Here is a 15,667-nt window from a genome sequence, read left to right on the forward strand (position 1 = left end):
CCACTGCTTTCAAACCTAGAAAACACAGATCTAAGAAAAGTCATATAAATCTCAATATGGATTCATAAGTGGTTGTCACATCTCCAATACATATTTGATTTCTGCAAATAAATGTGGCTCCTTATTGAACAATGTTCCTTACTCTTCAGAGGTGTTTTTTCTGATTATAGCAACATTTCTAAAAAGCCCATGTAGCCACCTTTGCCACCTACTGTGAAATCACACAAAAGCATGTACTGATATGTGTACAACTTTCTTTTTAATAACTTAAAAGTGAGGAGAATTCAAATATAAAATACATGAACAAATGTACAACAATCCAAGCATTAAAAAGCCAGGCTGTGGCCATTAAAAACAGCCACAGCCTTGAACCAAAAGGACTTCCCCACAACTAAAATTACAGATGAGTGTGAAAACCCAGTGTCTATTTACATTCATACTTGGATGTAAAGGCCACTGACATTAACAGTTAGTTTACAACATGGTTTTGTTCAGTGCAACATGTCCATCACATCTTCAAATTCCAGTGTTTCTCAATCTGTCTTAGTTTGTTTATCCCTGCGTCTCTGTCTCACCTCAGATGCAATTTTGAGCAGTGACAGTAAAATAGGTACACACATAGGCAGGAACAGCGGTATGTAAATGGCAAACTTCTGGTCGTCAGGAAAATAAAGGAGGTGGAGGAGCGATGGGTCAAAGAATGCTCTTTCTGATGCCAAGATGGCCTCTTTACTGTACTGCAGAGCAAAGCCAAGGTTCCCTGACTCCAGCTCTGCCACTGCTAGCTGCAGAGAAGTGACAGCACTGGACACCTGTGTGAAAAGGAAAAAAAAAACTTGAGTAATGCAAAACCAAAAACCTGTTCCACAAAGTATTCTGACATAAACAGTGCAACGCCAAACTCAGTCATGTTTTTGGCATTACATTAATGCACTATAATGGACGCTGATATAATAGAGATTCTATTCTATTCTATTGGGAAGTGGAAAAGAAACCTTGATGACCTTATTGGTATCAGACAATTTACAGAGGTTAAATACCTGAATAATACAACAATTTATTTTTTGTATCTATGCTTTTTAAACACAGAAACATGAACAGACTGATGATTAATGAAGCTGTGTGCCCATCTTAGTACCTGCTGGGCAATATTGTCATTGATGACAATGTTGCCTATCTGGTCCAGCAGTTGTGCCAAGGACGTGATGGTGGTGGTTGCTGTTGCTATATTTTCTACACTCCGGCTCCACATGAGGCGGTCTAGCTCCCAGTCAGCAAGTCCTGAACTCCCACATGGTGCCACCAGGAAGCCAGGGGGCGGGGTAGAAGACTGTACCCCGAGCAGCAGTCTAAAAGGATGCATGACATGAAGGTTATCTTATGAACCCAGAAAAAGATATATATTAATATACTGCTGCACATAAAATGGGAATAACTTTGTTTTCAAACACATTCCTTTTTTTATTCCTATTTATACAGATCAGTAATCACCTTTGGCCTGGTGCAATTATTACATACTCCAGTTATGCTTTATCTATCAAGAATATACCACATTGTCACAATCATTTCATGAGAAGAGATAAAAATATTTTATTCAAACTTCATGGGCAACAGTGTCTTACCGAAGTTGTGCCAGGAAGACTCCCATGACTTTGGCCATGTTAATGTTGATGTCAACAGGAAAAGCAACATCCGGGCCATAAAAACTATTAACATTGTAGACCTAGAAAAACAAATTTTGTTTGATCAGTGCCTTAGGTAAGACATCACGGAATAAAACTGGTTTAGTAATAAATGATGGCTTATGGATCTGCGTATAATCGAGAATCTGGAGGGAAAATACACATCATAGTGCAGGGGGTTACAATACAATATGTAATATATAAGATAACATATGTGGTTTCTCAATGTAATTTTTTGAAAAATGTAACAGAACCAAGAATAATGTCAGAAGCAAAGAAAATCAACAAAATTCACTGGGACCTGCATTTACATTTTACAAAGTCTAACACATCCAACACTGCCCTCTGTAGGTGGATGTTGAAACAGCACAACATAATCACTGTCTGCTGCAGATCTTTGCATGTAAAACATTATATTGCAACATTCAAATGTATCAGTTTTTTTTCTAGAACCACTAATTGCTAATATACAACACTTATGAGACATGATGTTCCCTTATATTACCATGATGCCGCCCCATCGTGGTGAGTGAAATGCATTTGAAGGCACTTGTTGTTTCTTGCGGTCCTGGATGTACAGAGGTGAGTGGTTGGCATCTGGGACATACAGCAGAAAATTCAGCACTGGATTGGAAGATGCTGCATTAGAGCCTGCAAAAAGATTAATAAAAGAAACATAAAATACAACAGCAAATAAGAACAGATTTTTTTATTCATATGTTTCTTTCAGTAAAATATTTTAAGTTGTGCTTTACCCAGTCTGGCCTCCACAGGGTTGATTACATGGGCAAGGCTGTCAGCGTTAAGTGTGTAGGCATTATGGCTGTTGTCAAAACGAGGGTTGACACCAAGCATGGCATAGTACAAGATCTAAAAAAAAAAAAAAGACAGAAAAGTACATACACTATCATTGAATTGCTTCAAGCATCTTTTCACTTTAATGTTTGCTGCATGTTCATACATATTTAACATTACCTGAGAGTCAATGCTAAAGTTGGCCAAAGGTTCAAGCTTTGTAAGTAAAGGCTGGATGAAGGTCTGCACAGCCCCCTCTATGTCCCAGTGAAGCCGGTGTGACTTTGGGTCCGGGTTCAACAGACTGAAGGTTATCTCATAACCTAAACACACAAAGTGAATTAGCCAAGAACATGAGTAAAATAATACATGGACTGGAAGAAAAATTAAATGTGCTCAACCTGGACTGGATTTAAAGGCCCTCATGCTGTCAGCAATGCTCTCTTTGTTGCCAGGGCTGAGACGAACTCTGTCACTGAGAGCGGCAGTGATGTCAGTATGGCTGAAGGACATTAATTGCAGTAATTTCTTGATCCGAGGTTCAAGGTGATCCAACAGTTGATCCAGTGTCCTACCCACCCTCATCTGAGTACCGATACGCAACAAAGCTGTCCGTCGCTGACCGATGTACACTTCCACATCCTAAAAGGCAGATGAACAAGCTCATGTTATTATACTCATCAAGAACTAAAATTAAGTTTAAAAACCTAATGGAGAGCTAAGAATTTAGCATGTCCTTGTTAAATATTAGACTGGGTATCATTATGACATTGCAGTACTGGTACAGACATGTTTCAGTGTTAACTGTTCAAAGTATTGAAAAAGGAGTGAGAGGCAGTGTGCAAACAAATCAAAGTTTGAGTAAAGACAATATGATTTCTATGAAAAGAGGTGATATGAAATGATAATAAAAAAGCCAAACAAAACTAAAAATCTAGGAGAGAAGGGATTTAAAAATAATATAAACCTCCGGTAGCAGCGAAGTTGACTCTGGGACCACATACACAACCAAAGAGCCACACGGACTTTCGCTGAGCATGTGCAGTGACAGATCTGCTTCTGCAGAGAGAGAATCAGTGAGATAGAGAGATTTCAAACCTGTGATTTCACTAACACAAAACACTGTCTGCATATGAGGGACTTAAAATTAATTTGAAAGTCATAGAGCATCGAACCTGCAGCAGTGGGTTGATTCAGAGCATCCTCCTCCATGATGGTGGCTGTGCGGTACCTTGTCTCATATCTGTACCTCAAAGATGTATCCTCTGGAAAATGGTAAAAAAAAAATGATGAAAGCATTGTCTTTATGGGCTTTATTCATAAAGATGGAAAGCCAATATTAATAAAAGGTCACCATCTACTACATGCTCATCGTCCTGTGATAGTGTTAGTGGGATCTTCTTCTGCTGCTCTGGTGTGACAGTTCCACGTGCGAACACCACCTCCACATCAGCGCTCAACTGTAGCTGTGGTAAAAAAATACAGATCAGAATTAGTGTCATACACATTAAAAATCAGACACTGCTAAAGAGAATGATCCAGGCAGAGCATGACAGACAAACCTCCAAATTAGCTAGCTCTTGAATTTGGCTGACAGGTAACCAGGCACGGTATGTTTCAGTTGTTCTCCACCACAGTGGGACTCCAATAATGATGACCACGGCTGCAATGGAAAGAGCAGCCAGCTGGCCTCGCCTGCGCTCTGAAGTAAACACAAAGACACAAGAAAAGAGTCAAGTCACATGGACCTCATAATATCAATTCACTGGATAAAACTTACTGAAGCAATCAGTTTACTCCAGAACATAAATGTGTGACATATCAGTACTCAATAGAAGGCTGCTATGAATTATTTTACTGTTACATTAGACTGTAGATGCAAAATATATATTTCAGTAAGAATTTGGTTGTCATTAAAAAGGTGGAAAAAAGCGGGGAAACTCATTAACCAAATGGAAAACAAACATTGTTTGACCATGATAGAGAAGTGGATATTTAAGTGAGAATACATGGACATAGTGGAGTCTATTTTTGCCATGTTGAAACAGTTAAATGTTGTTGATAATGATATTCCCTGGATCATGAAGATGAGCATGTCCATGTGTAGTGACTGACAATACACCACTGCTGACACAAGTACCACTACTGGTACCGGTGCGGCTAGCTAACGCTAACTATTAGCTTAAGAGGAATAAACCAAAACCAGCCATTTCCGGCTCTGGTGAATAAGGTCCATTGTAAACATCAAATATGCTCAATGTTTCCGTTTCCTTTGGACTGTGTAAATAATAGAGTCACAGAGCAAGAAAATTATTTCTACAAAATTCACTTCAGTCACAGAACTACTCACCCACTTCCGTAGTAGCCATTTCTATGAAGCGAATGGGTACGCTTGATAAATTTACTTGACAAAATCAATTGTCACGTGACCAAGTGCTCACTATTAATATTACGAGTATGCTTCAAAATATGGGAAATTATCACCCGTATGTCTTACGTTTCACAAAAAGAAACTGATGTTTGTTGGAAATAACATACGTTTTTTATTTCTATTCTGAAATGATGTCAGTGTTGGATAGTCGGCTCACCGTGTGTATATATCTAACTAACACAGCAAATGAACATTACTACACAGCGGCCCCTAATGGAGATTCTAATCATTACAAAATTTATTTTCATCATAATTTTCATACTAGAGTGTATCAAAACTATACTAGAATTTACCAATTTCAAATGTTTTACAGATATAATTCCATGTACCTCTGATTTATGTAGAGTGTAATTTCTGTTTTAATTTGATTTTCTTCCTTTGTCCATCAACCACTGTTATGATCAGTGTTAGTGTAACAGGGTGGATAGTTTTGGCTAAGATTAGCATTTCATAACCACATGTTGGACCCTGAGATAGCAAAGTAGATTATCTTTGAAGAAGACTGTAATGTTCAACAAATACATTTTGAATTTCTAAAAAGTTTTATATTAAACAATATTTTGTTGTTAGTGACAGGGTGGATATGCTATGCTTGACCACATCTAAGTACAAACACAAAATAATAAACACTAAATAAATAAATACACAATGCTCTTGTAGACTATGCTTCCACCTCCATTGAAGACACTCACAATGATAATGATAACAGTAATTGAATCAAATTATTAAAGGGGCGATTCCCCCAAAGTGACATGGTGGACAGCAATATCAAGGGCAGTAGAATGCAAATTTTTTTTATTAAAATATAATATAAATTATCAAAATTACTTGTGTACTAAAAAAAATAACCTTGAGTACAATGACATCTAAAAAGTTTAATTTTTTCATTTAAACATTCAAACTCACTTAGGTCAGAGGGGCAGTGAGAAACATGCACAAATTAGGTACATTCCCTCAGAGAAAATTGTATAAAATAATAAAATCACATTACAAAAGGTTTAAAATTGTACTAATACATGTGTTTGCCCATTCATAATAAATCCCCAGAATTTCATTATTTAGCAGCATGTTCATGGCGACAGATTTGGCTGGAGGACACCAAAGGCACCATATAGTGATATTGACCCGAATGCAAAAAGTGCAAGTGAATAATTAAACCAATCAACATCAAACATATTTGACCAAAATAATGTTATACCACATTGACTAATAACTTGCCATTCTTTTAAGTTATTGGCCAGTCAACACACTTGAGGAATCACATAGCATTTGTTTATAGAACACTAAAGAATACCTTCAGAACAATAGAATCCAAGGCTACAGTGTGTTACTATTGTGTATGAAAGGTTTGACTGGGTTAGACTGTGTTTCAGTATTTAAAAAAAACAAAAAAAAACAGCATCTATACATATATGCATGCATACATACATAAAGACAAATGGAGACAAAGAGAGCTGTAGTGGTTTTAGAGTAAATGTTTTAGTTTATTTTTCTCCACTATTTGACACACCGAGTGCTTCAAGAACAATATTAACATCACAAACATTAAGGTAATCCAACACAGCAGTGACTGTTTCCCTGCCGCTCAACCCATATGTTGGTCCACATTTCTGGATACAGCTATAGAAACCATCTTCTCTTCCCATGGGGTCGGCTTGGGGAAATCAGGAGGGGAATGACACACAAGCATCACACAATATCGACACCTTTTCACACAACTGAATACATTAACTGTGTCATTTAAAAGCTAATGTTATACTGAGAAAAGACACAAGATGTTTGTCTGATTATTGGTGTTGAGAAGCGTGAGAACACAAAGATTAGGAGGAATCCTGGTGTATAGTAGTTTGTTACAGTGTATCTACTGACTCCTGCTGGAACTACAGCTGTCTAAAAGCACAAAGAGCACTCCACACATTTGGACAGTCACTCAAAAGTAATACAATGTGAAAATCCCAGAACCTTTGCATTGTTTATCTTGTCCTTTTTCACTGGTAGTGACGCAGCTGATAATCATTGGTCCCACTGTTTGGGAAGTGTTAGTAAGACATTTTAAAAATGAGCCAACACTGCATTCTGACAGAAGCAAAACATCAACACACACATGCTAATCTGGCCTGCTTTGGAGTTGAGACTTTGTGTGAGAGAACCAGAGGCAGCACTGGGAGTGGAGACAAAGAAGAGGCATAAACTAATTACTGATAATCATGACCTACATTTAAAATTTCCTTGCCTCTACATTCCCATCTCAAAACCAAACTGCTAAAAACAGTCTGCCAGACGTAAAACTGTGTCCACATCTGTCGTAAATTGTCTTGCATTGTACTGATTTGATTGAAACAAAGAATAAGCCTGTTCCCTTTAGTATTATAATTTCACATTGTTTTTAAATACACATATCTAATAATATAATTTTTTGTATAACTGACAGTTCTAAAGTACAGTAGACAGCGCAGGCCTGTATTTGATGGAGTGGGGGAGAACAGCAGAGCAGATACAGTATAAGACTATTTTTTAGGCCACAGCTGAATGTGGTAATTTGATGTTTAATAGGCGTGATTTGCTACGTAGAGGGACTTTGCTGCAGCACCACCAGTTCCACTAGACTCGTATTTTCCCAGAGCAGCCTGGCCATTTGCCTGAATAAGACAAAGAAGAGACAAAGTTTAATAAAACTGCACAAACAAGTTTGATTATGATTCATTGAAAGCATTTTTATTCTCAAATCAAAAACTGATTAAACAAACAGGCTAATAATGTATTATTTAGAGTGTTTTTTTGCTTAAAGTTTATAACAACAATGGTCCTTGTATAGCTGAAGAAAAACTAACTGCACAGCAAAAGGTCTGAGGTGTGGTGGTGCTTGTTTTCTGACCTGGGCACGCTTGATGAACTCCTCGGTGGCTGCCTTCTCGTTGTTCAGCTCTCCTCTCCATGCGCCCAGTGCAGAGGCCTGGAGGGCACGGCCATAGGAGAAGGTCAAGGCCCAGGGTTTGGCGAGCGGGCAAGTGTTAATGGAGTTAAGGTTCACACTGGCCTCCTCCTCCGACTGTCCTCCTGACAAGAAGGTCACTCCTGAGAAAAGACAGAAACATGGAAAATGAAGTGTTACAAATCTGATCTGAAGCTTAAAAAATATTCAGTCAGAAAATGACAAAACACTGGCAATAACTCTTAATAACAACGTTTAAGTTATATTGATCTACACAAATTAAAGATGCGCTTATATTTTGTCTTCCTTTGTCTGACCTGTGACAGCAGGAGGCACGGTACGACGCAGAGCAGTGACGGTCGCCATGGCGATTTCCTCGCTGGTGTACTTGTTGGGGCAGGAGTGTCCAGCTGTGACCATATTAGGCTTCAGCAGTGTCCCTTCCAGGTACACATGGTGGTCTGACAAGGACTTATACACTGCAGCTAGGACCTAACAACAGGACAGACATGTCACCAACACAGACATACACCTTTCATAGAACACACTGCACACATTGTAGTTTGTTCTGCTTTAATTTGTTACCTTCTCTGTGACGTACTGGCAACGCTTGAGGTCATGGTCTCCATCAGGAAGAATCTCAGGTTCCACAATGGGAACAATACCATTCTAGGAAACGTAAAGGGAATTTTTAAGCAAATTTTGGGAAGAAAAAAAACAAAAACAAAACAGCAACAACACTACCCAAACATATGACGAATTGTGTATATATATATATATATGAATTTTTAAAAAATATAAAATCCTCATAATGTTGATAGTGGAGCATCATTTTAGACAATTATGTTTGTATAAAAAATTGATACAGCTATGTAAATAACCAAAAACTTAAAAACACAACCCAGTAAAAAGAAGTCTCCTGGACTTTATAAAAGGACAGAAAAACTAACTAAACTAAACATGGAGGGTTAGACTCAATTTGTTTCAGCTCACTTTTCAGATTTGTTGGTTGCTTTAAATAACAGAAGTACCTGTAGTTGGTACTAACCTGCTGGCAGATGCTTGCATATCGGGCCAGTACATTTGCGTTCTCAAAGATGGCCAGCTCAGATGGCGTGGTGTCGCTGATCTTCAGCACGCAACGCCACTTAGCAAAGTCTGCACCGTCCTTCTTATACTGTGCACAGCGCTCAGACAGCCCATCAAGACCTGCAGTCCGACAGGAATGAAACCATCAAAAATACAGCACAAATGTGATGTTTGTAGGCTTTGAGCGTATGTGATACTAATGTGTCCTACCCTGAGTGGTGGTCTCTCCATTTGTTCCAGCGAGAGGCACAACACCTTTGTCCACCTGCAAAAAAGGAAAATAAGTGTTGGAAATAATATTCTAAAATAAACTTGGAGTGAAAGCCTCTCTCAAATGCATCCATTTTTGTTCACAGAACCTGTCCTTCGTGATGTAATGTGATACAGCACTGGAAACAAACACAAACTGAACTTTCCTCACCAAACAACCACAAGGCTTTTAACCCAATTTGTCCTCTCAACCTCTTTATGGGTGGGTCTGTGTATCGCTAAACATACTGACCAGCAGTCTGTGTTATCATATACACGGAGGAAACCTTTCCCATTTTACCTGTTAAATGGATGGGTTTTTTTTTAACTTTACAACACAAAATGCCTGGCTGTGTTCCCAGGTTAGATCTGATAAAGAGCTGGATGTACTGTGCAACAAAACCATGCCAAAGCTGATAAATGCAGTGAAAAAGCGGGCGTTTTAGGAAGCAAAGCAAAACATTAACAGGTTAAGAGACACTGGAGAATGTAGGTCTTGCATGCAACTGGTGGTTGTGGCTAAATATTTCAGGTGAACCTCGCATACCTTGATACCAACAACAATGCCACGGTCTTTGATCAGTTTTGCGAAGGGAGTGCCGTCATCTGTGCTCTGGTAGAGGGTTTCGTGGAAAAAGATGACTCCTCCGATGCAGCTGTCAATGCGCTGGTCAGCGGTGAAGAGCAGCTGGCGGTAGCGACGCCTGTTCTCCTCTGTGTTCTCAACGCCAATGGGGTTCAAGCGCTTTGCCATGCTGCCTGTAGATGGCAAAGCATTTTAATTAATGGCATTTTGTTTATTTAAAACATAAGTGAGTTATGTCTGTGATATTGGTGAGTTGGTGGATAACCTTGTAATGATGTGATGATTACAGCTAAAACAATTTAACAAGAAATCTCTGGATGTCAGACAGCATAAAATATTGTAGAAAGTAACAGAAATATTTCAGGAACCCATACATTTCTTAGGGCTATCAATACAAAGTGTTTCTACTGAGCATACACAGTATGTTCACTTCTGCATTCATGGATGAACACTATAGTTGGCAACATCAATAGTCACACATCAGGTCCACTTCAAGAATCTTTTCAATTACCAATCCATTTTTAATAAAGTAGCAACTCATTCTGGTCTATTGTAGTTTGCAGCAAAGTGATAAAAAAAAGTTTTCAAAACAATCCAAATGACACATCATCCATTACATGTGATCAATTTCTGCATTGTGAAAATATTTATGATGAAAGTGCAGTTTCACCTGTCAACTGGACTTGTTTCTGTGTAATGTAAATGATAGCATTTCAGTGGTGATGTCTAGAAATGGCAGCTGGGGTCATATGATGCTGAACCTGGGGGTGAGGTATAATAGTCTAATGTGATCTCAGTGTTATGGACATATTGGACACATGCGTACCAGTGGACTCATCGGCTGCGAGGATGCCTTTCCCTGGTGCCACTATCCTCTGAGCAATTTCCTGCAGCTCCTTCTTCTGCTCAGGAGTGAGTGCTGGATACTGGTGAGTCATGGTTGCTGAAAACAGAGAGCCACAGTCAGGTCACATTGTTTCACGGTGTGTCGACCTGGATGAGTGCCCAGTGCCGGCCCCATACTTTGTCCCTCTATTGTCTACAGTATAGCAGTCTCACTACAGCATCTAGCACTTCTCTGCAAGAGCAGGGTGATTATGATAAAACTACAAGAATGCATTTAAAAATTCACATGTCAATGATGTAGCATGTCACAAAATAAACCAGTGGAGCAAGTAGAGGATTTGCTCTGAGAAATCCAAATAAGGCTTCTGAAAAGGAATCTGTAATATAAACTCAAATGGAGGAACATCTTTGATATACTGTCTGCTCTTAGTTGTTCGTTGGCAGCAGCTGTACCGTCACAACGTGCTAGCATGCACAGCACGACACAAACCAGATTATGTTGTTCCCTATTCTCTTCTTCACTCTGCCATAAATAAGCAGTTACGCAACTGCCCTCCCCATCCCCTTCAACATCCGTACCACAGAAGAGAGAGAGGGAGTGGTTATGCAACAGCGTCCTTATATACTCTGCTGCCAGTCTTCATTATAGCTGCAGGACTGGATGCAGCATGGGTCGTTTTTCTCTCCTCAGCAACACTTTCATTATATCCTTCTCTTTGTGCATTGTACTCCATATCCACATTTGCAATGATTATTGCATGACTTGAATCCTAAGGCAATAACCTGAATGCTTGTTTAATTACCGAATGACTGCTTTTAATGAACATCTTCAAATGTGCTTCTGCCCTGTCTGATGTGCTGCTGATTTTTGAGGGCAAATGAAAACTCTTAGTCACACAAAATGAACACACATTCCATACACTCACGTCTTCACAAAACACCCACTAAAGCGGAATGAGCCAAGGAACAAGTTGTGACTTCTCTAGTCAACTGCACATGCTGCCAAGCTGCTCTTATCCAATAACGTCACTGGAATGGTTTTGTTCAATATCTGAGGTGTAAAATCTGTGCCATAATGTTAGCTATGGTTTAAATGAAAGTGATCCACAGCTGGAAGCTACAAATTCATCACTGAGAGGTCAACATGAAGATATGAAGTCACTGAAGATAAAATAATGTGCTGTATTTATCAGACTATTTAGAGTAAACTAATGCAAGTATAAATCAGTAGTGGACTAAATGATTAAAAATAATTAAAAGCAAGTATGAGGCCAAAGAAATGCACAGGACAATCTGATTGATGTGCAATACGTTAATTTTCTGCCTCATGCACCAAGATCAAAAATAGCCTTGGTGACATGAAGCTACAGTATCTAAGTCTAAAAAACTGATGCAGATCCATTTTGATGCTAACAAGTAGCCTGCAAACTCCCCGCTGAAGCTGGCTCGCTGTGTGAGGACACTGGCTGACATACAGTGTTCCTCAGTGTTAATCCGCAGCTTAAATCTATGGGATAACAACCTTGAGAGCACACGCACGCACACACACAAACACACACACATATAAAAGCCCAAAGGAAAATGGTGTGTAGATATCACAACGTTAATGTCAAGCAAAACTGCAGTTTGTCGATATCTTCTGCATGGGGGTCAAACTAAACAGGCTGAGCATGTTGGGTACAGTATGTTCCCTACGCAGAGGGGCTACATCAGGAGCCCACAGAGATCCTCAACAAACAGAAGAAGGTGTTTTCACTTGATTAAAGTCCAGCCTATCTGCAAAAGTATGATATATCAATATGTCAGTACGTTGGTGTGAATAGCCCTACTCCACAGCAGCCACACAAAACTCACACTCAGTAAATACCTGTTATCTTTTGTAAAGCTTCAACAATACATTTCCACTGACTTTGGCTTGAATGTGGTTGAACAAAGAGAAGATTTTAAATCATGTGACTTTAACATTACATAATTTTGAATAGTACATATAAAAGTACATTTGTAAGCTTTAAATAAAACTCAATTATTATCCATGTGAAAAAGTACAAATGACAGCTCCAGTAAATGACCTAAATTTAAACATACTATTGTTCTATCTTCTGATTAATATGGCAATTACTTGAAGGAAACAAGACAAGATGGCAGCCTAACACTGTCCAATGTCAGGACTCTCTGGTCAGTCATTTCCATGACATGACTTCACAAACCCTGGAGACATTAGTGAGTTTTACTTTAGTGTCTGCCGCTTATGTACCTCCTGCAACATAAAAAGTAATATTCATATAGACTGACACATTTACAAATTGGAAAAGTACAAATTTAAAATAAAACTACACTATGCTATGCTACTGTACCAATACCATTACATCAATTTCTGGTACCATGTGAATCACATTACATAACATTGTCAGATAGGAACAATGAAATCTAGTTTAATGGATTATTTTCTGTATATGGGAAAAAAACCTGCGCTGCAAAAACATCATACTGGCTTGTTTTGAAGAAACAACCATCTGATGGCCCACAGGCCTGCTGGCAAAAGGTGCACAATGAAACTTGATATGAAAACAAGCTTTGAAATACACTGCACCATGACAGACACTGTATATCAAATGAGGTGGCCTTGCTGATATTTTTAAAATATTTTGAGAGTGTTGCTTGACTACATTAAATTTCCATTTGTAGCCTGTTGCACATCAGTCAGCTTGAACAGGACAAATACCATTTCTGCACTGCGACATCAAGAGGCAACAGCCAACTCCCCACTGCGGTGACCAGGACACTTAAAACCTGAGGAGACGTGAAGTACGTGCCAAGACTTCTACCATTAGACACCAGCAAAAGGCAACTCAGAGCAATTACTACTGAGGAAAACGACCTACAACCAAAAGGACCAGTTCACTTTATCCCCATGGTTTCAGTGGCAAGAAGGTATGGAGGTTCATTGAGAACATTCATAAAACAACCTTTTGTCAAATCCAAACTTCATTCATCTGTAGTTTCATTTACTGTCACTTTGAACGAAAAGGACAAAATGTTTTTCACGCTGCAACAAACAATCCTTACTGTGTCATCTAATGGATGTTGCATAAACTCACTTACCATTCCAGGCTGGAGGAACAAAAAAAACAAAAAAAACCCACTTACAATAAGAATTCCAAAATGTAACATCTGCAACTACAGCAATCAGCTGGCCTATGATCTAGCATTTCTGCAAGCATTAAACTACATGTCTGAAGCTTACACACTTAGAACCCAGTGGTTAAAAAGGCAGATTTTCTTGTGCTATTAGTGTCAGATGTTGTGCATTCTGTGTACGATCACCACCTGGAGGATTACCCACCTTTGTTCCTGCTACAATGCAAGCTGCACAAGCTTAAAGGGGTCAAACAGCTGATGCTGCGCAGCACTAATCAAAAGTAAAAAGCCTGCTTTTTGAGCTGGGGGTTGTTACCAGACGGGGTGGTGGCCTGGACATTGATGCACATCCCTGTACTCGGGGGGCTTGATGCTGCTGTAGCAGAGCTAACAGGAGCACTGTTTCCCATGTAGCCCTCTGATCTGAGAGCCCAAGTCAGACGTCAAAGATGCATGTGATGCAGTTCAAAGAAAGGTTGACAATGATGAACATGAGCAGGTTACACTATGGCTACAACAATGCTCACCTAAACACACCGTTTCCTTTTCCTCAAATGATCATTTGCTTTCATCTTAGGAGGCAAAAATAATGCATTTGAGCTGTCAAAAAGCACAAACATACTCATTTTATTTTACTTGATGTAGTTTTTTTGTATCTGCTAATTATTTATTCTCATTCTGACTTTCAGCAAATGGTGGGGAAATTCTCATTGCTGTTGCTACGCTATAACATGATTTGATTACTTGAAAAAAAAGAAAATATCTTGATAATCTGTTAAGTGATTCTAAGCAACCATGCAAAAAGAGTATAAGTTGATAAAAGCTTAAGTGACATCGAGCCTTCATTTTCAATCATTTTCATGATGATTTTCAAGAAAATAATTTGCACTTTGCATTAGGCTACTACTTGAAATAACTCCTCGTTATATATCCAACCACAACATTACGCTCTTAAACAGTACATCCAGTCTGACTGTATACTTATGCTGATCCTTTAAACTTGTAGTTTTGCGTTATTTTTGCCATTCATTCTTCCTCCTCTACCTCCTCAGTTGCCCCTCCTCCCATCACATCAGAGGTCTACGTGCTCTGGCTCAGATACACACCGACAGGAGGACACCACCAACACCCCCTCCCCCCATCTCTCTCTCATCACCCAACATCCGCACCACACAATTCACTAAAAATTGAGCATCAAATCAAAGAAATTCTTCATTATTTTTGTGTTCGATTGAAATCAGACGCAACATGTTCTCCTTTCCCAGTTTCATCCTTGAAGGTCATTTCTGCTACGCCCTGTGTGGCACGTACGTCGATGATGGAGCCACATACGCCATTTTAAGCACTTTACAAACGATAATTTGTAAATTTAAGGTGATTTGGGTGACTTAATCCGCTGCGACCGAAGGAAACTAGGGCAGAGACACCATATCCACTGATGTTAGCTAGTAATTTATAGCTACCTAGCAAAGAAGATAAGTTAGCGGCGAATGATGCGGAGCAGCATCACATTCCTGTCATTATCATCTTCATTATAACAGTGAAGAGACAGATAAACAATGTCTATGAAGATGGATTCAGTTGTGACTCTTACCTGATGATGGGAGTCTAGGAGAATACGGACAGTGCAGGTGAGCTGAGTGCGGAGGATGCGGAGCGGTCTCCTGTTTCCCTGCTGCAGCGCAACGTGACCCTTTACAAAACCCCGCGAGCCGTGGGAGGAGCCTCGATGCTGCGTCACGTGATGGACTGCGCATGTGCGGGACGGCGTCGTGACAGCGGCATGAGTATGCATCTTTGCTGAAGAATTTAAACAACTTTTAATGCTTTTTTTTTACTTCAATGTTTTGTTCTACCTGCATGTAAATACCTGTCTTCGTGTTGCCGACTGAATTGTGCGCTTTTTAGTGGACAATTCT

At 39.3% G+C, this 15,667-nt stretch overlaps 2 protein-coding genes across 4 annotated transcripts; both read right to left on the reverse strand.

The window, feature by feature from the left end:
- Positions 1-240: 240 nt before the first annotated feature.
- pigs (phosphatidylinositol glycan anchor biosynthesis, class S) lies at positions 241-4,943 on the reverse strand. The gene is made up of 12 exons (XM_030154104.1): positions 4,828-4,943; positions 4,040-4,179; positions 3,832-3,943; positions 3,653-3,742; positions 3,445-3,536; positions 2,879-3,119; positions 2,658-2,800; positions 2,438-2,552; positions 2,188-2,333; positions 1,623-1,723; positions 1,139-1,349; positions 241-812 (listed from the first exon to the last, which is right to left on the reverse strand). Exons 1-12 carry the CDS (start codon positions 4,844-4,846, stop codon positions 534-536), a joined length of 1,689 nt encoding a protein of 562 aa, XP_030009964.1. The 5' UTR covers positions 4,847-4,943; the 3' UTR covers positions 241-533.
- Positions 4,944-6,368: 1,425 nt separating this feature from the next.
- On the reverse strand, positions 6,369-15,485 carry aldocb (aldolase C, fructose-bisphosphate, b). 3 transcript variants are annotated; one of them, XM_030154913.1, is made up of 10 exons: positions 15,343-15,467; positions 14,065-14,166; positions 10,591-10,707; positions 9,726-9,937; positions 9,140-9,194; positions 8,889-9,049; positions 8,426-8,509; positions 8,158-8,332; positions 7,784-7,983; positions 6,369-7,547 (listed from the first exon to the last, which is right to left on the reverse strand). In XM_030154913.1, the coding sequence occupies exons 2-10, from the start codon at positions 14,156-14,158 to the stop codon at positions 7,455-7,457; spliced, it is 1,191 nt and encodes a 396-aa protein (XP_030010773.1). In that variant the 5' UTR covers positions 14,159-14,166; positions 15,343-15,467; the 3' UTR covers positions 6,369-7,454. The 3 variants fall into 3 exon arrangements, with proteins under 3 accessions (XP_030010773.1, XP_030010774.1, XP_030010775.1); XM_030154914.1 differs by having other exon boundaries at positions 14,065-14,171; positions 15,343-15,447; XM_030154915.1 differs by lacking the exon at positions 14,065-14,166 and having other exon boundaries at positions 15,343-15,485.
- Positions 15,486-15,667: the final 182 nt, after the last annotated feature.

Source organism: Sphaeramia orbicularis, chromosome 14 (assembly GCF_902148855.1).
Source record: "Sphaeramia orbicularis chromosome 14, fSphaOr1.1, whole genome shotgun sequence".
Taxonomy (NCBI): domain Eukaryota; kingdom Metazoa; phylum Chordata; class Actinopteri; order Kurtiformes; family Apogonidae; genus Sphaeramia; species Sphaeramia orbicularis.

Coding starts and splice junctions, on each gene's coding strand:
- aldocb (XM_030154913.1), bottom strand. CDS start 14,158: ATGGGAAACAGTGCTCCTGTTAGCTCTGCTACAGCAGCATCAAGCCCC. Junction 9,938..10,590: donor CGCAGCCGATGAGTCCACTG/GTACGCATGTGT, acceptor TGCCATCTACAG/GCAGCATGGCAAAGCGCTTG. Junction 7,984..8,157: donor CGTGCCTCCTGCTGTCACAG/GTCAGACAAAGG, acceptor GTCTTTTCTCAG/GAGTGACCTTCTTGTCAGGA.
- pigs (XM_030154104.1), bottom strand. Junction 3,743..3,831: donor CGATGAGCATGTAGTAGATG/GTGACCTTTTAT, acceptor ACCATTTTCCAG/AGGATACATCTTTGAGGTAC. Junction 2,553..2,657: donor ACTTTAGCATTGACTCTCAG/GTAATGTTAAAT, acceptor TTTTTTTTTTAG/ATCTTGTACTATGCCATGCT.